This window comes from Triturus cristatus, chromosome 12 (genome assembly GCF_964204655.1).
Source record: "Triturus cristatus chromosome 12, aTriCri1.1, whole genome shotgun sequence".
Classification (NCBI taxonomy): Eukaryota; Metazoa; Chordata; class Amphibia; order Caudata; family Salamandridae; genus Triturus; species Triturus cristatus.
In genome coordinates this window covers 99843055-99866883 of record NC_140595.1, presented here as the reverse complement: position 1 = coordinate 99866883, position 23829 = coordinate 99843055, and the positions used below count along the sequence as shown (strand labels likewise).

General features: G+C 45.2%; 1 protein-coding gene across 2 annotated transcripts in view; it reads left to right on the top strand.

The window, feature by feature from the left end:
• Positions 1-23829, top strand: part of ADAMTSL4 (ADAMTS like 4) — a 264753-nt gene that overhangs the window by 8267 nt on the left and 232657 nt on the right. For both annotated transcript variants that reach the window (XM_085639415.1, XM_085639416.1), the window contains exon 2: positions 23062-23504. In XM_085639415.1, the coding sequence (XP_085495541.1) occupies positions 23230-23504 (275 nt within the window). In that variant the 5' untranslated portion in view covers positions 23062-23229. The remainder of the gene's footprint in view (positions 1-23061; positions 23505-23829) is intronic.

Genomic DNA, 23829 nt, shown 5'->3' with positions numbered 1-23829 from the left:
ACCTATCTCACGGGTTCTATGGGTCCAGGAGCGAATAACTCACCCTAGTCCAGGTCATTTTGTTTCGATTTGTGGTGTAATCCTGTGTATTGTGTCATAAATTCAGAACTACAAGTCCCATAATGCAAAAAAACCTAAAGAAACAGCTGGACCGGACGAGCCTTTCGCTCGTGGATCTAGAAAAACTCGAGAACCTTGAAATGCTGCCCTGCTCTGCTATTTATGTTTCCCAGATCTCCTACAGACTTGTCTTACTCTGCCACGTTCCCGCTTTTTAAGTCTCGCTGAGCCCAGCTCATGTGCTAGCTCGGAGAGACATTTTGGAGGTGAGTTTTCAAAGTGCTGCTGGCTGGCCTAGCGCTTGCGTTCGCGTGAGCGTGCACGCGCGAGCCTTCAGCAGCACTTTGAAAACTCGTGCTTTAGCGCGTCATCGCGATCACTTTCGCTTTCAGAGCGATCGCGATGACTTTCGCTTTTACGGCCGTGCGGTGTTACTTTTACTGCCGTGCGGCCAATGCTTGTTCAGTTTCTCTCTTGACTTCGCTGCCATTCAATGCGAATGTTTTCTCAGTGTCTATTTATCAGACTGGTGTTCCCCAAAAAGGAAATTCCTTCTCAAAGGCAGGCCGGACCTCTGTCTTTCCGGAAGTGAACAATGCGTAAATCCAGTAAATGTGCCGTCGATCACCCCTCACATTGATATATATGCAGGGCTTTAAGCGAGCTGGGTCCTACTGGTGCTCAGCACCCGCAGTTCTTAAAAGCAGGAGCCGAGACGGGTCCCTGTCGGGCTCTCCATTTTTACCCTTCGGGTGAAAAAAAACAAAACAAAAAACTGCAGCTGTCACTTGTTTTTCAGTTTTATGCAGTGCGCAACCTTTGAGCGTTAACATGAGCTCCACCACACAAGGACATATTAATGTTTTGAATCACAGGATGTTGAGTCGACATTCGGCTCGAACCTGCTTTCTCTGCTCCAAAGTCGGCAGCTCTAGTCTTACAACCAAAACCGCACCCTCAAGAACTGAATAATTTCCAAACTGATATACAAAGAAGTCATAGTTGTTGCTGATTTATCTGATTCATTTTTCCAACAATTGACAAAGCCAATAGTCCTGGCTTGTTGTAAGTAGAATGTTACTTGTTGTGTTATAAAGCTAGATGAATGGATAGAATCAGCAAAATACCATTCGGGGCGGCACACTATACTAAGTGCAGATTTTTAGCTTAAGTGCTTTAAGCCACGCCCTTAATTACATCGGCCACGCCCCTGTGAGGGACCCACCCTGTTTTTTCAATCCCACTTAAAGCCATGTGTATATATATGTATGTATGTGTGTGTGTATATATATATATATATATATATATATATAGCTTCTTCCTCCTACCAAGTGCGCCCTCTCCTTTCTCACACAATTATTACTACATTTTAAAAGAGGAGCATAAATTCACCAGGGGTTGGTTTTCTGGTGGTGAGTGGGATATTCAGGGTTGTAACCTCACAAAAGGTGCACCTTCCACGCGCACCCCGACACAACTGGTGCATGTTTCTAGGACAACTTAGTAAGGTGTCAGCATGAATCACAGCTGCCCTGGTAAGAGGGAGGGGAGGCGACCCCTATATCCTGGAGTACGACCAGAAAGTCCACTTCATGGACTGGTCTTTTTTCAAGTGTCATTCACTTTTACTTTATGTGTTTGCCAAATAAACTTTATATATTATGTATGTATGTAAAAAACGCAATTGTCCCAATGCGGGAACTGTTGACTTTGCCAATGCTAATTACCCGTGCATATAGGGGTCTCAGCTGAACATTAAATATCCCCATCTCTGCGCCCCAGCTCCACCACGGAGAACAATGTAAATAACTTGAGGAATGAGGATGCCACTGCCAGGGGCTGTCTCGAGGCCTCTCGAACAGTCTAGGCCTTTTTGTGACCCCCCCCCCCATGTCCCCCTCACACCCCACCCTCCACGCGGCGGTTCACCCGCCACCTGTTTAGACTTTCAGGCCTTAAGCAGTCCAGTGAAAAGCACAAAAGCCGCCTTTCCGCTGCCACTGGAGCGCTGCGAAATACCGCGCATTCTTCCCGTTTCAAGGAGCCAGGGACGCTCGCGGCTTTGTTGGGAGAATGAAAGTTGAGGAAGGGGGCAGGAGTGGCTTAACGACTTTCAAAGGACTGGACATTCCAGCAGGGACAAAGAGAGCGAGATAGCAATACCTGGACATCTGAGAATGGCACCTGCGGACGGATGGCTTCAGTGAAGCTGGAGGCAGAGCTCAGTAGTGCGTGAAAGGTGCCCCGGGGGGGCCGACCGGAGCACAAGCCAGGGCAATGATGAGGGTTGCTAACCTATGATTTGACCCGACAGTGCAAAGAAGGTGCCCCGGGGGCCCGACCGGAGCACAGGGTTTTAACCTGAGCATTGACCCGACGGTGCGGCAGAGTGTTTGGTGCCCCGGGGGTGCCTGACGGGAGCACGAGCACAGGGCTGTGAAGGACAGACGCATTTTAAGGATTTTGCATACTTTCGAGGGCCTTGTTTGGTACTACTTGCATTTTATTGCCCTTTTTCTGCTTACTCAAACCACTTGATGCCAAATAATATTGTATTGTAATTATATAGCGCTTACTACTCCTGAAGAGGCATCGAAGTGCTTTTTGGCGAGTAGTACGCAACTCCGGAACTCAAAAAGGATTAGTGGTGGATCAGTATAGAGCAGTGGATGTGTGAGTCTGTTAGTTGGATTGTGGGATAGAAGAGGGAAGAGTATATAAAGTGTTTGTTGGGAGCTCATAGTAGTGGAATGAGTTTTTGGATGAGTTGAATGGGTTTAGCTGAGGGCAAAACTTAGAAGAGATGGAGTGAATAATACTTTAATGGGTGAGATGGAGAAATAGACAGATGGGAGATGGAAAGTTTACTTTCACAGGCGTCTCTTGGAAGGTGGGTGCCCTGGGCAGTTGCCTACATTGCCCATGCTTTAAAACTGCTCTTGAGCTATGGCTCGACAGTGCATGGACGGTGCCGCGGGTACTGCTTGGCCGGAGCACAAGCCTAACCTTAGGTTGAGAGTTGTGAACAGGAGAGTTGACGCAACCGTACACACCGGTGCCTGATTGGAGCACAGGCTTAGGGCTGTGATGAGGACTGCGGCCCTAAGATTTTACTTGGTGGTCTACAAAAGGTGCCTGGGGTGACTGAGCAGAGCTCAAGTCTACACTACGACGAAGACTGTCAAGTTGAGAACAGACCCTACAGTACATGGAGGTGACCTGGGGGTGCCTGAGCGGAGTGCAGGCTTAGGGCTGTGCTAAGCATTGAAACCTGAAAATTGACCCTAGTGTGCATGGAATATGCCCCAGGCGTGCCCTGGGTGTGATGGGGTTTCTGAATTTGAGAGCGGAGTTAACTCTGTCTTCTGTGAACTGGAGAGCAGAGCCCGAGTCTGTCTTCGGAGATGCTGGGAGAAGCGCCTCACTGACCCGGACAGCCCACAGAGCGGTAGATTGTGTTCAGAATGTTTTCAATTAGAGCACGCAATTGACTCAACATCCCTAGGGTGGACCCTGAGCTGGGAAGTGCACCAGGGGGGCAATAACTGTTTCCTGGGGGTGCCCAACTGTCTGTGACCCTAGGAGCAGAGCCTGCCGGTGCCAGAACAGACTCCACAGGCCCAAGATGGCGGAATCTGCCTCTGTTTATTCCATAATATCACAGGTGCGGGCTTTCAATAACTGCGCACTTAACCTTCACAGCGAAACGCTTCGGGGCCCCAATCTCCAGCACTTTATTAAAAAAAAACGCAATAAACCCGGGCCTGGCGTAAGAATTGTTCTTAGAATGCGCAGCGGCTTCTGTTCCAATTTTCCACATATTTCTATAACTGGCACCAGTTGTGGCTCAGATGGAATTCGTTTTCTCTCGCTCTCTCTCCCCGGGGAGGCTGGCTGCGTGCCTTCCTATCTGTGCCCACTGCCCTGCCAAGCTCTGCCCCAGACACCCCCAGCTTGAGGGGCCTTTCACCCCGCTCCTCCCTTTGAAATAGTCCACCCCCCTCCCCCTCGCACCACCTTTCACAGACTCAGAGCTCACAGATCCTGTGGATTATCAGGAGCGAGGACAAAACGTTCTTAAACACCAATTCCTACAAAACCAGTCCACAACCCATAAAAAAACAAGCACTGGCAATGCCAACTGATCTGACGTTAGCGGACAGTCTTTTTACCTATGTCAATGCTTGATTTGTTTTGCCATGGGATTTGTAAAATATTGTTGGAGAAACTGCCAGACAATTTCCCAAAATCAAATTCGCTTAAAAAAAAACAATGTTTTGAGCTAAAAGAATCATGCAATGCCCAAATATTCAAATATATACACATAGTGGGCTTTGGGTCGCCACTTTCCTCTTGGCTGGATAGCTTTCTTGTCACACTGAAGGTTGTCAATGGCTGAAATAGACTGGCCCTTTTGCATATGGTGTGTGCTGTTGAAGGCGAGGGCTTCATTGGCCAAGAAACTTTCAACCATTGGCTTCCTATATTGCCAATCACATTTTAGATTAATTATCTGCAGGAGGATTGTTGTCTCACCATTCTTTCTATTGGATGTTTAGCTGTATCCTTTCTCCTCTAATGAAATGCATTGGGGATTATATATACATTTTGTCAGCAGACATTCATTCTTTACATTTTCCATCCTTTGCCTAAAAAATACCATGTCACATTAGTTTACCTTCAGTAGACATTTGTATTCTTTTTGTCAGCATTAAAGTGCAAGTGTCAAACCGCTGGTCATTGCCAGTGCTTGTTTCTATCGGTTTTGTACAGATGTTTACATTCACGAGTCTATTCTTCTAGGACTTGAATCGCACATTTTTGGACGATCTCCATTCTGCCTCTATGCATTTGGGGATGTGGAAGGTCATAATTCTCTAGATGTGTTTTTTATCTCAATAGGTCTGCAAGTGCTATACTGCCTGCATGGCTTCAGCGTCTCGAAGCGGCTTTTGGCAGCATGCGGCGCTGTATTAAGAAAATCAAATTGGAAAGCACCCAATACTTCAGATTCTGTCTCCAAAATATGGCACTGTACCTTAAACAAGGCCACTGCAAACAATATGATGTACGCTTGAGATATGGATACGATATTCCAGAGGAGGCGTCGAGGGTTGCACAGAATATCCCAGATTAAGCCACTCAATCAGGGCACAGTGGCCATATGAGCCCTCGAGAGAGGCTTCTAATACTCCAAATGTGTACTCCTAAATTGTACGCAATACTTCCAATATGGCCTCCAGAAGTGAGGTGCGGTACTCGGGTGAGGCCAGTAGCGCAGCAAGCATACCATAGGTCCTGGTGCAAGCAAGGAAAAGGTTCCTTTGACTGCTGGTGGGTAGTTGAATACAGCAATTATCAGGTTTCAAGGAGAATCTTCAAGGCTCTGGGGACCGGTGCCACTGCACCTGCTGCACCAATGCTAGCCATGGCCCTTTGTGAGGACTCAAAGTGGCATCAAATGATCCAGGTGAAGTCGCAAAAGCTTCAGTCAACCTCCAAACGAGACCGCCAGTACTAGACACAGTTCTCTGGATGAGCCTTTCGGCACTGGACACTAAACTCCAGAAAACAGGCAAGCACTGACAAAGGCAATAGGTCTGGGCGTTCAGTATAAGCACAGTAGAGCAAGTCACGGTGAAGGAAGCCAGCAGGAGCGGGGAGAGGGCTATGCTTGTAGCAGTTTAACACATGCACTCAAATGGAGGCGGAAGGATACATTCAGACATCTAATAGCTCTGATGACAGACGATTACGCAACTGGGCTCAGCCAAAAAGTGATTGACAATGTCTCAAGCCAATAAATCCGGCTGACAGCTGTGCTGTCAAAACCCAGCCCTAAAAACGATACATTGGCAATATAATAACAAAACCTGAATGGCTTGCTTGTTGAAACCCCCTTCTGTTCCTAAAGCGTCGCCCCATTGTTTAACAACATTGAGGCCTAGGATGTGGCCTTTTTATGCTCTCTAGTTTGTTTGGTGACCTTTCAGACCTCACACCAGGCCCCCACCACCATTCAACATAGTTGTGGTTTCCTAGGAAACTTGCTTGAGTGTGTGTGAAACTGCCCTGCTGGATAACCCAGCTCCTCCCACACAATTCACTCATGTATACTGCAGTCTGAATCAAATGGGTTGCATTGCCCATAATAAACCCTGGGTCAGACAGGGATTGAAGTGTAAAGGGAAATGTAGCTCTGGAAAGAATCTTCAGCTGTTCTTCACTACACTGTATATTAAGAATACATTTTAAAAAGCCAGAAGATGTTCAATCGCTCTATTTAGAGCAGAATAGTTAAGAATGTAAAATACATCTATCAGTTAATCTAGCACTATATTTGTATAGTGCTGTATACAGACTCTTCTGTTTCTTGGCGCTGTAGCAACCATCACCCACTGCTAAAATTAGCAGAACTACAGCGCAGCTAACAATCTGTGACTTTTTATAAAAAAAATTGAGGTATACCTCTACTTCTAAAGATAGGGGTGTTCCATAGCCACCCGTCTGGACTCTAAAGGACCCGCCTCCCATCTGGAGGGTTTGAGTCGGGAGACGGCCAGAAGAATCTTTGAACCCAAGCGCAGGGGGACAGATGGCCTGAATTTAGTAGACTTCCTCCCAATGAAGGCTTGGCCTGAATCTTAAAAGATGTGACGCGAGAAGCATCCTGCCTTGAAAATTATTCTTTATTAGACTGGGAGCGAATAGAGGTGGCTCATTCTAAATTTAACCTGCTTGTGTCTTTATGAAAAACTTCTTTCACCAACTGCATAATTGCATGAATTCCAGCTGAGTCTCAACAAATATTTCCAGGATAACACCCTGCCTTGTGAACATGTAGTCTGCTTAAAGACTGCTGTCTATTATCAAAGGCCTATTTTATCTAAAACATTCATATATGTACATATAGTGGGTTTTGGGGCAACCCCTTCCACTTGGCTGGATAGCTTACTTGTCTATTTCGTTTAACTGGTTCTTAATCAATCGCTTCCCAATCTATTCCTTGTTTATCCAGCCTGTGGAGCATTTCTACTTTACTGTTTCTGTTTCGATGACTTGTGTCCTTCCACTGCTTGCATTCAGAGAACTATTTCTTTCTAGCATTTCATTGGAATGCATGTCTTTTCTTGCTCTCTCACTCACTGCTGATTACAAATCCTTCTGTGCTGTGTGTTGCTTGGCCCACCCTTCCCTTGTGTGTATGATTTCAGACTAACCCAGGGACATTATAAAATACCTGTCATTTCGCATTATTGGGTCCGAAAAGTGATTACATTTTCCAGTTTCTCTTCCCTGTGAGCATGTAAGGCTGCAGGGCACAACCTATGTTGAAGATCCTACAGCAGGAGTATCGAGTGACTCCACCAAACTGATCAATAATCGTCAATTTTTTGATTCCTGCACAATCGGATCTCACATATCCCGTAGTCCTATCGAGCACGCCCAGCTACCCATATTCCTTTTTCTACTTCTCACATTTGTCGCTTTGCACATACATGTCACAAATCTGTGCACATGCCTGTCAGAGCCTTGAAATACCCAAATACCACTATTGAGCAAAGTTCACTATCTTCCATCTGCTCCCTTCCTGTCTGGAGGAACTGGATGCTGTCGCCTTGCACAACAAAACGTCAAACCTCCTTAATTCTTCTTTTATTGTCCAAATTATGAGCACTTCCACACTTACAAGGCCTTTCCCAGGCCACTCTTTCAGAACATAACTTCAGATAAGGCGAGTGTCCATTTATTCCCCATAAAAAATGTGCAGAGTGTTTAAATCTCTTGATGCACAAATTTCGGCTCTTGTGTGCCCACGCGCTGCTCGTCCATGGAACCCATCCAAAGAACAGAAAAGCACAACCTGAACTTCTCTGTTCTATTCAGATCCCTCATCCGGTTAAGACATGTCCAATATTTTTTTCAAGGTTAGATGATGCACTCAGTGCGGTAACTATATTCCAAGTATGGACCTTTGCTGCAGAATGCACCCAACTTAGCATCATTCAATGATAATTGAAACTCACATTTTAATGGGCGCCTTAAAAATCTATTAACAGATCCCATTGTCGGATTTTGGCCAGGTAGCCTGCCTCGCTCCTATGGTAGCACACATATAAGCACATTTATTCACTCCTTCGTGTTAAATCTCCTCTCCCCTCTATTACTGACCTCCTATGTAGCCACCTCTTAGGTCATGCTGAGAACATGCCTGTTCGATCATACTTGGCACCGGTATCTTTGTGGCATCACCAGTGTGATCTTCTGTGCCAACTAAGACCGAAGTTGTAATCTGTACCCTACATTCCCTGTGCGATGGCATTGCACTCGCAGTGATCTAGTACGGCTCCGGTGTCGCCCATCTCCGCACGGAATGAAGGTATCACATCGAGATTCATCCTCTACGGCCACATTCACTCTTTAAGGAATCGCCCATTTTATCTGTATTATTATAGCCGGTGCTACTGATTTGCGTTCCATGCAGTGACCATACTGCCCAGTTTTGAAACCCCCGCTATGAGATAATGGGGCTTATTCAGAGTTTGGTGGAGATGGTACCAAAAATATGGCGGAGTACCCTGAGCGCCAGGTTCAGTGTTTTCCTTCTGTATATACCATTGGTAGAACTATTGTAGGAAGCTGGCTCTCGATAGAGTGCACTAAAAAGAGGTACACTGTGCGGAGAGTCCATTGGGTCACCACTTGGTTTACAGAGGCTAAAGTAGATGATACGAACGCTCTCTTTTGTTGTAGAGTTGGCGAGTAGTTAGGCTTATCAAAGGGGAGTGCTAAGCAGTTGTTGAACTCACAGAGGCAATAAATGAGACACACACTCGAGAATAAATCAAAGACCAATTTTGAAAAATAACACTTCTTTTTATATATATTTCAAACTCAAGAACTTCGTTTCAAGGTAAGTACAGTTTTCGATAAAAATATGCTCAGGTAAGTAAATGTTCAAACCTGTGCCCTTTTACTCACAATGCAATCCTATGGGAGGAAAAGTCAAAGATGCCTAAATGTAGGTACAGTCGGTTTCAGGGGTTCACCTTCTGGGATCAGAATAGTAGTGGCTCAAGGTTCAAAGTACTACCAGCAGTTCTTCGGGATCTGCCCTGGTTCTATCGGGAGCAGGGCGCTGGTGAGGCTTGTAGCTGGTGCGCTACGGAGAAGGGAGGCCACCTGAAAACAGTCTGTACAGGGGGGCTTGCAGGCAAGCCCAAGGACTCACAAATGGGGGCTCAGGTCGAAAGGTGTCTTGGAGCACGGGAGCACAGCTAGTTCATCGGGAAATGGGCCGGGGGTCCGGCAGAAGAGTGGTTAGTTCGGCTGGGCTGGTGTGCAAACATGCAGCTCACAGTCCGGGACAAACAGCTGGAAGAGGAGAAATAAAGGCAGCTGGGCCACTCTCACAGGGGGTCTCAGTGATGCTGATGTCCCTTGATGGATGGTTGGTCCTGGTGCAGTGAGAACCCGGACTGGACTCTCGCTGTTGCTGTTTGGCGCATGGTGTTTGGTGCCCCGCGGGTTGGTACTGCATGGCTCCGGTTGGTCCTGTTGTCTTCACACTTAGTGGGGAGACAGATCTGACCTTCCAGAGTAAGAGTACCTTCTCCTGGTCATTTGCGGTGTCAGTCGGGCCAGGGAGCTGCAAGGCAGTGGACCGGACTCTGCTTGTTGATGCCTGCGGACTGCAGGGGTGTAGCTCCTCTACTCCATGGGAGGCTTTTGGTGGTGTCGAAGTGCTAGCAGGTACCCAAGACTTTGACTCGTCCTATGAGCTGGATAACTAACAATCTGTCGCAATTGTCGAGAGTGGGCTCCAAAGTTCTGCTGCAGTTCTCGCCAGGCAGTGACTCTTCTTCATCCTTATCTGTTGATCCGTCAAATCTGAGTTCTAGGGTTCAGGGGTGCCACCTAAATACTCAATTTAGGGGCTTTATGGGGAGTGACAGGTCGTGGCAAATGGGCTACATACCTTTAGGGTGCCTACACCCATATGACTACTTCCTTTGGGAAGTGGGCATAATCCAGACCCTAGAAGGCTAATTCCGTACAAAACAACATGGAGGAATCTGAAAAGTGGGGTCCACATCAGCTAGCCCGCCCAAGGGGTGGTGCTGGCTGAATGTGGGCACACCCCCTAATCTTGCTAATTTTCCCACCTGTCTTGCTGCCAAAAAGTAGGGTCAGGACAAGGGGGTGGGCACCTTCACTATCTGTAGAGGCGTGGGGTCCCACAACAAAGGCGGCAGGGCCTTTGAAGCTTTCCACCCTGGAATGTCCAGCCTGCTTGGAGGAGGTGTGAACACCACAGCCTAGAGCACGCTTTGTTCCCAACCTCCGAGAGCGAAGGCTTTCACCATGGGAGGTCAGAAACCTGTCTATGGTGGCTTGCTGGTTGAGACCAGTCAGTCTACACACTTGTAGTTGGTTGATTTTCAGGGGGCACCTCCAAGGTGCCCTTTGTGTGCATTTATTAATAAATCCAGCACTGGCATCAGTGTGGGTTTATTAAGACAAGATGTTTGGTACCAAACACCTTGTGGTACAGTAAAGCCGTCATGTAGCTGCGGATCTTGAAATGACGGATGTTCAGCCCATGCACTTGTCATGGCTTCCCTGTGCACTCGTGATATGTAAGGGTAAATGTACATACCACAAGGACACATCCACTCAGGCAGATCTGCCCACACATGGGTATAGTGCATCCTGCCTTCGGGCTGTAAGGCCTGCCAAAGGTGTGACTTACCTATACCCCATGCAGTGTTTTGCTGGCATGGCACACAAGGATGTGTTCCATGTCGACTCATCGGTTTTCTCTGCACCAAGACACACAGGGTGCAGTAGCAGTTTGAATTATCCTAGTGAGGTATCCCTGAGGGTGGCATAATTCGTGCTGCAGCCCTTAGGGACCTTATTTAGGTCCCATACCCTAGGTACCAGGGATACTACTTACCAGGGACCCTACAAGGGAATCCTAACGGGGTGCCATTAGTGGATCCATTTTACAGTTTAGGGAAAGAACACTGGCGCTGGGGACCTGGTTAGCATGAATCCAGCACACTCTCAGTCAAAGTTGCACCAGTTACCAGACAAAACTTGGGGGGGGGGGGGGTTGGGGGGGGGGCTGTAACAAAAACTCAGTTTCCTATAACCATGCATCTATCATTCTGTGCTGCCTGGCTGAAAACCATTGGCAAAGCGGAATAGGCTACAAAGGCAAGACCTATTGGCTATGCCAGTGCTTGTTGTTTTTCTTCTTGATGACCGTAGAGTCATCTGGTACTCTTACCAGAAATATAGCACAATCCTACTCTCCACATTAGGTAAATAGTGACTGATCCCACCCCAATACTACTAGCCTTCCTCCTGGCACAGAGGGTCTCAATGTATACAATCAATTTGGATGGTTAGATTCATAAGGCTTCTTTCAGGGCTGGGGGGTGGGGGTGTGGGAGAAATCTTCCCATTTTTGGAGGAAGTGCTAAATCTGAACAAAGCAGAACCCAACTGCAGAACTGATCCCTTGTATTTTTGCTGCTGGGAAACACATTTCACAATGGAGTGTCGTATAGATTTGTACTTTTCCCTTAAGAAATTTGAATATTTTTCATTATCACCTAGTTTAAATCAGGCTCGTACTGTGTGCAGCAGTCAGTTGACACATTTCATCTAAAAAATATCAGTTTATGCTTGCATGCTTCGTGCACCAGTCCCTGGCTTGTGTCCATGTTCTCTGTATGTTTTTTATTGTATTGTAGCATTTGTATAGCGCTTACTACCCAATGTGAGGAACCGAAGCACTTGACAATGTGGGCAACAAGCTAAACCATATAGGATGTGTGGTTGGACGGAAATTGTCTTTATTTTTTTGATCCTATGTGGGAAGTGTTTCCATGTCGTGTGTGATGATCTCCGAGGTTCGGATATTTTCGCATTGCACACATCCAGTGCCGGGCGCAGGTTTCATGTCTAAGTTTGTTGAATATACTTTTGAAGTTACATGGCTCAAGGTCACATGTGGTGGAGTTTTCCCATACATGCCTTTGCAGTCCGAGAATTTGTGTTCAACTCTGAAGTCTTTGTGGGCCGAGTCACAAAAGCATTTATGGGTGTGGGAAGTACTACTAGAAGAGAAGTCTTTTACGTACTCTTCCGTGCCTTTGTAAAACAGATCCACAACTTTCAGCACCCTATTGGTAGTAGAAGTAAAAATATGGCAAAATCCTTTTTATTTGTAAGACTGTATATAAATATTCCCTGTACATTCCTATGCAATTCCAATAGTAGATGTTTTAGGGCCAATTCACAAGGCATGTAAAATACTTAACGTAATATAGGAATACTAATTTACGTCCTCCAAAATACATGTATGATACTTAAAAGAGTACTACAGGAATACTACTTTACATACAGGTTTGGCTCATGTATGTCCGTGCACGCTGTTGCAGTCCTATGGTTTGTGTTCATGGTTGAAGTGTGTGTTGTGCTCATGTCCTGTGGTCCCAGATTTGAGAATATGTATTTTTCTGTGCAGTCTGTGGTGGCCCTCTGTTTTATGCCCCGCTTTGGTGCATATTTCTGGACATGTGTAGCAGTACCAAGTTTTGTGTTCATGTTTTCATTGTGTCTTGTGTGCAGCTGCCTTGTGGGCCCAGGTTAATGTGTATGTATATCTATGATTACCATGGTGGCCCCGGGTTTTATGCATGTTTCTTTACATGCAGTCCCAGGATTTGTATTCAAGTTTGAGTTGTGATTAGAGGCACAAGACATAAGGGGTCAGATTAGTACGTTTTTTTGTGTATACTGTGTTAGCCCTAGTGCATAGATCAGTTTGTTTTAAGTAAGTAAAGTCAGGTAAGTGCATGTTTTTAGGTCTTGCCTGGCGTTGGCAGCGCGCAGTGCTGCTCTCGCCATGCGAGGGCTTTTTGTAATCGATTCACATTGAAAAGCTAGATGTGCACGCGTACGGATGGACAAAAAGATGCACGCGCACGGACTGATACATACACATGTGCACACACACTCTCCTGGACAACCGGACACCATCTTGGTTTACAAAAAAATGCACACGCACTGACAGACACATACACATACACATGTGCACACGCACTCGCCTGGACAACCCAACGCCATCTTGGTTTACGTTAAATGGACTTGCGCGTTCTCGTCCATTTTTCTGACGGCCCTGAATTCCGACTGTTACTGATTGTGGAATTCTGTGTAAGGATAACGAGTGTCTTTATAGTGCTTAAAATCACAATTTTCAGGACCTTTCCTTATAACCGGTGACAAGCACTGGAATGCAAATTAGAAAACAGACAGCTGGAGTTCGCTGCCATTCTGATGTGGAGAGGGGCACCGGTGCTGTGTGTGGTGGCATTGCGCCCATAGGACAGACTGTAGTCTGGTGATGCCTGGAGTTGGTAAGCACGGGTGGCATTGGAGTGGCTGCAGGGGATCATGCATGTGCACAGAAAGACACATGTGCACACGTGCTCGCCTGGACAACCCAACGCCATCTTGGTTTACTTTAAATGGACTTGCGCGCTCTCGTCCACTTTTCCGACGGCCCTGAATTCCAACTGTTACTGATTGTGGGGGTGAACAGAGTTGCCACATTTAAAACCCAGTCTTGCGCGCTCTCGTCCACTTTTCCGACGGCCCTGAATTCCGACTGTTACTTATTGTGGAATTCTGTGTAAGGATAACGAGTGTCCTTATAGTGCTTAAAATCACAATTTTTCAGGACCTTTCCTTATAACCGGTGACCAGCACTGGGATGCAAATTTGAAAGCAGACAGCTGGAGTTCGCTGCCATTCTGACATGGAGAGGGACACCGGGGCTGTGTGTGGTGGCATCGCGCCCATAGGACAGACTGCTTGTAGTTTGGTGATGGCTGGAGTTGATGAGCACGGGTGGCATTGGAGTGGCAGCAGGGGATCACTGTGGGCACTTGAAACACTCAGCTGTGCTGCTCTCACATCCCATGATGCCCCTCCGGCCTAGACACAAAGCATCAACATTGTAACACAGTAGTAGCTCACAAATATTACTCCAAATAATCTGTACCACCCTCCCATTTCAGACTCTCCCATTTCTCAATTGTGGTACGGCCCTGAATTCTGACTGTTACTGATGGTGGAATTCTGTGTAATATATATAAACATAGATACAACTGCATATCCATATAAATGCACATATCTATGCACACACATATATATATACTCGTATAAATATCCATAGATATATATGTACATATATATAAAAGTAACTGCTTTTCACCAGAGCAACCTTCGGTCGATTTTCCTTTTCTCGGCAAGCAGACACGGACCCGATTTTTAGTGCTTACAATAGCTGTTTAATGTCGGCCATTACGCGTTTCAGTTCAAGAAGGACCTTGATCACATGACAACGCCATCAATGGTGACAGACCATTAAAAACACTACAATTTTGCACGTGACTGCTAGTGCATAATAGACATAGAAAACAATCTTTAGAAAAAAAAGAATTAACGGCGGACTCCAAAAGCCGCACCTCCTTACTATATTCCCATAAAATGTAATTTGATAGTATAGTTGATGTTGGTGTGCACACAAACGCTCCTGCATCCGCCGCTAAAAGATGCAAACTTCCAAGCAGATCAATGAAATTTAAAGAGAAAAGTCAGAGCTGTGCACCACCAAATTGTTATTTTATATCACACCCAGTGGTCAGTTTTTTTAAATAGAAAAAGTCTTTATTTTGATTGTCTAACAATAGTATGAGAACAGTCTCAGCCAACGCGTTTCGTTCAGAAATTGAACTTCGTCAGGGCATGTATGAAGGTGAAAATTCACTCCAAAGTTCGGCAATCGTCTGTGTTAATGTATATCAGTCTCAAGGGGAGCAGTATTACTAGCGTAGCGATTCCAGAATACTCCTTATTGCAAGCTAAGTGCCTCCTTGATAAGAGCACTATACACGATTCTGACCGCGTCCGGGGTACCGAGGCAGGGCAGGCCCGCAATAAGTTTGCGGGCCTGCCCTGCCTCGGTACCCCGGACGCGGTCAGAATCGTGTATAGTGCTCTTATCAAGGAGGCACTTAGCTTGCAATAAGGAGTATTCTGGAATCGCTACGCTAGTAATACTGCTCCCCTTGAGACTGATATACATTAACACAGACGATTGCCGAACTTTGGAGTGAATTTTCACCTTCATACATGCCCTGACGAAGTTCAATTTCTGAACGAAACGCGTTGGCTGAGACTGTTCTCATACTATTGTTAGACAATCAAAATAAAGACTTTTTTTCTATTTAAAGAAACTGACCACTGGGTGTTATATAAAATAACAATTTGGTGGTGCACCGCTCTGACTTTTCTCTTTAAAAGACATAGAAAACAAGTTAAACATATTCTCATAGGTTTCCAGTGTTGCTCACTCTTTTGTTTCAATTAACAAATGTATGAATACTAATAATCACAGGATCAAATGCCTACTGACAACGAATATAAAAATTGTCACAGTTTAATGTTGAAGGTTAAAAAATATTATTAGAAAATATTATTATATAAATAAAAAAATAACCTTAAATATAATAAGACACTAAAATATTTAAAATGTCCTGATAGATCATCTAAAAACGTTTTTAAATGTTATAAAAACATTAGTAAATATTGTGATCTAATTTTTTTTGTATAATCATATATATATGTGTATATATATATATATATATATATATATATATATATATATATATATATCCGTTCATATATACATATACATGATTTATATATCTATATGTAAATACATGTGTATATATAAACATATATACATCTGCATATCTATATAAATGCAGAAATAAATACATACATACATATATGTAAGCATACATATGCATGTGTACATACAAGTTTGAAAAAACAATAATAAAAGCAACCCCATTCACAAACAAAATTGCTTTAACTCAAGCAAAGGCGAGACCTGTTGCATTTTCAATGCTTGTTCTGTGCATATTATGGCTGTAACATTTTTTTCGGTGAAATGTGAAATATGCTTTAGGTATTTGCGGCGTGATCCCAAGTTATTGGGCGTGTTTTCCATGCATGTTATAGTTCCCTTGTTTTTGGCGGCCGGGTTTGGTGTTTGTTTTCCCCTTCATGCTGTTGCCGTCCCAGGGCTCTTGTTCAGGTTTGACAGTTACTGCGCTCCCAGTTGGCTGTTTGTTTTTTACTTGCGCGCTGCGGTGGTCCATAGTCTGGTGTATTTTTTCCCTGTGCATGCTGCTGTTGTCCCCGTTTTCCGTGCATGCCGCTGTGGCTCCCCTGCGAGCTGCCCGGCCCTCGCCAAGAAAGCCGATCTGCCCCGGGTCGATGACAGACTTCCGTCCACAATGTTGGCATTGTCAGCGCCGAAGTCCCGCGAGATGTCCCTCCGCCCAGATTCCTTCCGCCTCAACCAGCCACGTGCAGCGGGCTGCCCTGGCGCGGGCCCATGTGATACATAACTAAAGACGGGTTTGTTTTTCAGCACTCCAGTGAATCTATCTTTAATCTGGATCGAGTACACAGGAGGGTCACGAGACCATACCCTGGAGCACTGCAGAACACAACAGACATGGCACCATGACCACAGAGGCAGAATAAGGGCACAGGAGGGCTTTAAGTGGGCCGGGTCTTGCCAATGCAATACCAGTGGTGCGGCACACTATGCGAAGCATAGATTTTCAGTTTACTTGCTTTTAAGCCACGCCCTCAATTACATCAGCCACGCCCCTTTGAGAGACCCTCCAGTTCCTTAATCCAACTTAAAGCCCTGGGGCACAGTGCATACTTGCACAGGGAAGGGCAGGCCATTCAGCCATCCTGGCATGTTCCATGTAAGCTGTAGTCTATTGGGCTGCTTTGAGAGTTGGCAGGGGCTGCCATGTCGCACAAAAGCCCCCGTTGCCCAGTTCTAGTCCCTGCCGCTTGTAGAGTGGTGCTATCTTGACCATTTTTTGCCAGCGCGGGATTTGGATTCAAGTCTGGCCCTGCACATGAATATTGATCTATTTCTGAAGAGGTCCCTTACACCTCTGCTGCAGTGCTTAAGTTGAGCTGGTGGTTTCCGGAGCTCGGTACCAGAACTTCATTGTCAACACCGGCACTTATGACAGTTTACCACATGGTGGCGCAGTCAATCTAAATTAGAGATGAGGACAATAACAGTTGTTTATTACTCCAATATACATTAAACATGGCTAATACTTGCAGCCCAAACTATTTTTATAGCTTTGGGGCCTGGAACAGTCTGAATTGTCACACTTTTAGGAGTGTGATGGTTTGTGGTTGGGATGGTACTGTCATTGGCAGCGCTGACAGGTGAAATGGGTGGTGCGAGCTGCAGTGATCCCCTGACGAGGGCCCTGGCGCATATTATATATATATATATATATATATATACTGCCAGTGCTGCTCTTTCTGACAGCTGGCCAGTGCCCCCCAAAGTCTCTTGCTGTGCTCCATAACCTCTACCATTCCAGCTGTGTTCAGTACTCTAGAACTCCTGTAGCGCCCTCTCTGCTACTCTAGAACGGACCCCCTTTGACCCTCCTAATCCCCACTCAAACCTCACCCTGTGTTCCCAGCTCTTCCTTTCTCAGTATATTTTAACGTTCAGGGCTTTGTTTTGGTTTATTCGGTGAAAGCTATAAGTGGAAAAGTACTGGTTGTACTTGGCAGCTTTTCGTGTGGTGAGAACAGCTAAAAATGTTTCCCTTAAGAAATGCCCTGTTCTTTCCCTTCCCCAATGTTTGTTTAATCTGCCCACTTTTACACCACTTATGTTGAAAACAGTGATTTGGAATTGAAATTCTAGCCACTGCTCCAGGACAACTGTGGAAGGGAGGAATGCGGAGATGTTCTGAGGTGAGCATGGGCAACAGGGGGTGGGCGATCTTCACCGTCTGCTGAAAAACACCCACATTATTGGATGGAGTCCTACTCAAGATGGTGGGAACGGCGCCTGTCTCCCAAACACCCACCTGTAGAGAGTGGGGTAATAACTCCCTGTACAAGAAGTGCCAAGTTCTAATAGTGGTGGTTTTCCACCGCTTAAATCAAAATATATGGTCTGAGAGTTTTTATACAACATCTTGTGCAGTCGGTTGTTATTGGGCTGTATCCGTGGTCAGTAGCGTCACTTACCACTAATGTTGCTGGTCAATAACACCAATGTACTCCAACGGATGAGCAAGTTACTCCATTAGGGCGCTTTACTCTCCCGGAGCAGTAAGTTGAGTAGTCAAAGCCTACTCTTGTAGGAAATATAAGGGGGTAAACCATGAATGACTGTGCATAAGGTACAATAAAACAGTTCGATTGGCGCTACCACTTCTGATATCACCATAACTTCATTTACCTGCAGATAAGAGTCCACTTCACCTTATGTGAATGCAAAGAAAAGATAGGTGGTGCGAGCTCCCTTTGGGCATTGGTAGGACCTCTGTGCTGTTGGACATCTTGAATTAAATTGTGGCGCAAGGACAGTGGACTTGCGTTCTGTCGAGGGTCCTAGAGGAAAATCATAAGGAAGACCAGAATAAGCCAGCGGCCGGGCGATGGAGCGTTTCCAAGCCTCAACAGGTCTTCTGTTTGGAAGTGAGTCTCATCTAATGGAGGCTCGAGGACAAGGAGGGCATGTGGAGGAGAAATGACTAATGTTGTGGAGCTATGAGACTCCTACAATCCCTCCCTAGACGAAGCTGTGTCCAATACTCGTCCGGTTGGTGCTTGGTTTGTTGAAATCTCCACAAATCATTTTTAAAATAGAACGATATTTGCACTTTTTGCACTTACCGTGTTTGCTGAATTTGCACTGCTGCATCGCTGTTTCCATTTTACTCTCTGTACCATTTGCGGGGCCAGAAGGAGGAACTAGCTATAACTTACCGCCATTTTAAGTAGGGAGCGGTTAGCGCTCTAGTGTACTGGAAGTCTTAGGCATAAAAGTTACGCTGTCACGTCTGCGCAGCGCTACCTCTCTAGACGAAGCTGTGTCCAATGCTCGTCAGGTTGATGCTTGGTTTGCTGAAATCTCCACAAATAATTTTTAAAATACCCTCGTATTTTAGAGTACTTGCTATTTATTGTTTTTATCTATAGAACGATATTTGCACTTTTTGCACTTACCGTGTTTGCTGAATTTGCACTGCTGCATCGCTGTTTCCATTTTACTCTCTGTACCATTTGCGGGGCCAGAAGGGGCCTCCCCCCCCTGGTTCTGCTACACGTATCATTAGAAGATATTCTAGGGATGAACTGTTGAGTTTGGACCCAAAGGGTGGCAGGGTATGTTGCACAAGGGTTAGCCCTGACTACATCAGGGGCTTGCGGGTTGAGCAATGCGAGAATTGCCACAACATTTGGACGGCGGAGACTGATGGTAGCACAGAGGGAAAAAACCCTAGAATTAGGTTTTGTCCAACTGAGCATGAGCCTCTTAAATGCCTTCTTTTAAATGCTAATCCTTAATTAAGCATAGTGCAGAATGCGCTATACTCATGGAAGACTATTATATTAAGTTAGCCCTTATAACGGAATCATGGACTAATGAAACGTCGGGCCCTGATCTTGTTAATGCCATTCCTCCGGGCTTTTTATGCTTTACGCTTGATAGACCTACCAAAAAGGGAGGTGGTTTGGCAGTAATATATCACGAAACCCTAAAATCCTCCTTTAGCAAGGCCTCCACTCTGGACTGTGAGGCAGTGTCTATTAACATGCAAATATCTGATCATGACACATTTAATGCCATTCCTGCAGGGCCTAAGGGCAGGTTAATAGATTCGATTGGCACACTATTAGAGGAAGGGCTGTGTAATAAGTCTTTCACTGTAATGGGAGATTTTAACTTCTATCTTGAAGATCTCACCAATACTGATAACATCAAACTGCAGCAGATATTCAGTGGAGGGGTTCTCAAACAATTAGTGACAGATCCTACTCACTCTGCAGGACATATTTTGGATGGGATCTTCTCGAATAATCCCTGCCTGACCTATACTAAAACAGTCCCTCTTACACGGACGGATCATGCGGCGATTCTTTTTGATCTCAAACAAACTGGTTGTCATCTTCCTAAATCCTTCACTAAGGTAGCCACAACTACTAGGGATTGGAAAAACATTGATAGCTCAGAATTGTTTAATCTGTTGAGAGTCTCGCAACTGGTTCCATCATCAAATGTAGATCTGGATACAACTTCCTACACGGTATGGATAGATGCTGCCTACCGGAACTTAGCGCCAGGTAAACAACGTATTCTCAAACGGATAGTGCCATCTGCTCCTTGGTATTCCGAAGAATTAAAAAAACAGAAACTTGATTGTAAAAAACTAGAACGCAAGTGGAGGGAGAGGTATGAAATGAATGATAAAGAGATCTATAAATTATCTCTTGCCAAATACAAAAAATTGCTCTTTGAAACTAAGAAAACATATTTCGGAGAACAGATTAGGAGGGCAGGACCCTCATCTAAGGTCCTGTTTAGCACAATTTCTAGACTCACTACTCCTGCTAGTCCTAGAACTGAAAGTAAACCAGAACTCTGTGAGACTCTGGCTGCTTTTTTCTTACAAAAGGTAGAAAAGATTTTTCTGTCTTTCTCCCTCACTTCCACTGTTGCCAGGAAGACTCTTTCTAAACAACATTGCGATGGTAACAAGCATATCCCAACTCTAGATCACTTTGTATTTTTGAATTAATCTGATGTTTTTAAACTTTTATCCGCTGTTCGTTCAGGCTCTCCTATGGACCCCTGTCCAGTCTCTACTTTGAAACAGGTTCCGGAAGCGATTGTGGAGGTCCTTACCCCATTGTTTGCATCGATTTTTGATAAAGGTCACTTTCCAAGTGCCTGGAAAATTGCTTCCATTCTTCCCCTTTTAAAGAAGCCCAATTTAGATCCATTAGATCCTTGTAATTACAGGCCCATCTCTCGGCTCCCTTTTCCTGGGAAAATGATTGAGAAGGCCATTAATGGTCAACTCAGTGCCTTCCTTCAAACCAACTCATTGCTAGATAACACACAGTTCGGCTTTCGTGCTGAACACAGCACTGAGTTGGCATTGATTAAATCCACCGAGGAGATCCGAAAGACCTTGGACCAAGGCGGTGCCGCTATACTCATCTTATTGGATCTTTCCGCCGCTTTCAATACGGTCCATCATGTTCTCTTGATGGACCGTTTATCGGCAATCGGGATCACAGGTAAAGCGTGGGAACTTCTCAAGTCATTTTTGACTAACAGAACCCAGACAGTAGATCTTGGCAGAGATAGATCCAAACCCTTTTCTCTTCCCTGTGGTGTTCCGCAGGGATCCTCACTCAGCCCTACATTGTTTAATGTGTATGTGGCACCGTTGGCCGTTTTGATTAGATCATTTGGATTCCAGCTAACGACTTATGCAGACGACACACACATTGTGTTGTCTATTAAAAAAGGATCGGAGGCTGAGATTGGGTCTAGATGTAACAACTGTATGCAGGAGATCTCAGCCTGGATGGCTTCAAACTGTTTGAAACTTAATGCAGATAAAACAGAGGTAATTATCTTTGGAAATACTGCTAACCTCTGGACCCCAAATTGGTGGCCAGCAACAATGGGCTTGCCCCCTGCACCGGTGGTGCGGGCTAAGAATTTGGGAGTAATCATTGACTCAGAACTCTCTTTCAGTGACCATATTAGCAGGGTTGTGTCCTCTTGCTTCTTCATCCTTCGAACCCTTAGGAAAATTAAACCTCTTCTCCCTGAAGACAGCCTGAAGACAGTAGTCATAGCGCTCATTCTGTCGCGACTGGACTACTGTAATAGTCTCTTTATCAACATCCAGGAGAGACATTTGGCTAGACTCCAGATCGTGCAGAATGCGGCAGCCAGGCTGATTACAGGGACACCTATATCTGTCTCTGTAAGGACGGGCCTCAGGACGCTTCACTGGCTGCCTGTTAAACAACTAATTCAGTTCAAGGCACTGTGTATTGTCTTTAAGGCACTCAGTCAAGCTGGTCCTGTTTTTCTGAAACATGCCTTTCAGTGGTATGTGCCTGGAAGAGTTCTTCGTTCGGCTCAGGCCAAGTTAGTTACTCCTTCTCGTTTTAACAAAGTCAATTGGGGAGGTAGGAGCTTTGGCCACTGTGCTGCTAAGGCATGGAATGGTCTGCCTCCCCAGCATAGAAGCATCACCGAGCTCCTTCCTTTTAGGAAACAATTGAAAACCTGGCTTTTTACATAACTTTCTCTTTAGTATAATGGCTGGCTGATTCTAGGAGGATAATTGCTCAGCGCCAGGACACCTCCGCGTAACAGAGCGCTTTAGAAATCATTTTAACATAACATAACATACAATGAGGTATGATCCTCACATACAGATGAATGAGGTCGATGTGATTAGACATGTGCTTTTTATGAAGAGGGTGTTTGACTTAAGTTTTGAAAGTGTGAGCTTAATAGAAAAGACATATGTGATGGACGTATGTACTTGATGTGAATGAGGTATGAATTTCACATGATGGAGGTAGGTGCTCCACATGACGGAGGCATTTGCTTCATATATTGAAAGCACAAGCTTTGTATGACGCTGATATGCGGGTCATAAATGCAGTGTCGGCTTCACATGTCCTAGAGGTTCGAAGCTCCACATGTCCTAAAGGTACGAAGGCATCAGGATGGTGGTATAATCTTCAAGAAACGATGGTATAATCTTCAAGTAACGATGAGGTTTGAGACTTCAGTGATGAACAATGAGGTAAGTGATGAAAGTACAAGGCTCTTTAGTAACAAAGTAAGTAAGGTTACGATGGCGGTCCAATGCTGTCTTGTCAAAGAGGTGTGAGATGTTTCTGACGAATGTGATGTGAGGGAGGTCCAACGCTGTTATATTATTTAAGTGCGACCTTCATGTCCTTAGGGACGAGGTATGCAGCTGTTGGATGGACACTCAACTTTGGTTCATTCTTCTTTGGCAGGTTTAATCCCTTTGGCTGTCTCTGGTGGTTTGAGGACTGTCTTGCAAGTCTTTGCCAGTTCTTGGTGCAAGACATCCTCTGAAGACAGGATCACCAGGTAACATGATCGAGAGATTCTTCGACAAGGCGGCTCCAGCAAGTGACTGAAGTAAGGGTACCAATGTCAAGATGGTGGTCTCTGGGGACTGGAGGAAGGACTGCAGTGACGAGATGATGGTAGCAAGAGACGGGAGTCAGTGCACTGGTGACAAGGTGGCTGCTGCACCAGACAATAGCAGGGAGGACAACATGGGGGCCATGAAAGATTGGAGTGAAGATGGCATCAACAAGATGGCGTTTGTAAGAGACTGGAGGACACCTGGCAGTATCAAGATGGCGGTCAAGAAACATGGGAACAAAGGCTGCAGGGGCAAGAATACAACCATACAACACTGGAGTAAAAGGTGAGATGTGTTCTTTCTTTCTTTCTTTCTTTCTTTCTTTCTTTCTTTCTTTCTTTCTTTCTTTCTTTCTTTCTTTCTTTCTTTCTTTCTTTCTTTCTTTCTTTCTTTCTTTCTTTCTTTCTTTCTTTCTTTCTTTCTTTCTTTCTTTCTTTCTTTCTTTCTCCATGCCACAAAGTCCTACGTTCATCTCTGTGAACCCCAGTGAAAGAAACATTTTCATTGGTTACCCTACAGGACCTGTTCTTGAGGCAAGTTAGTATCTGTGCAACAGTACACTGCCATTTACCACAGGTATCCTAGTAGCACGAGTGCTGGTGCAACGCAG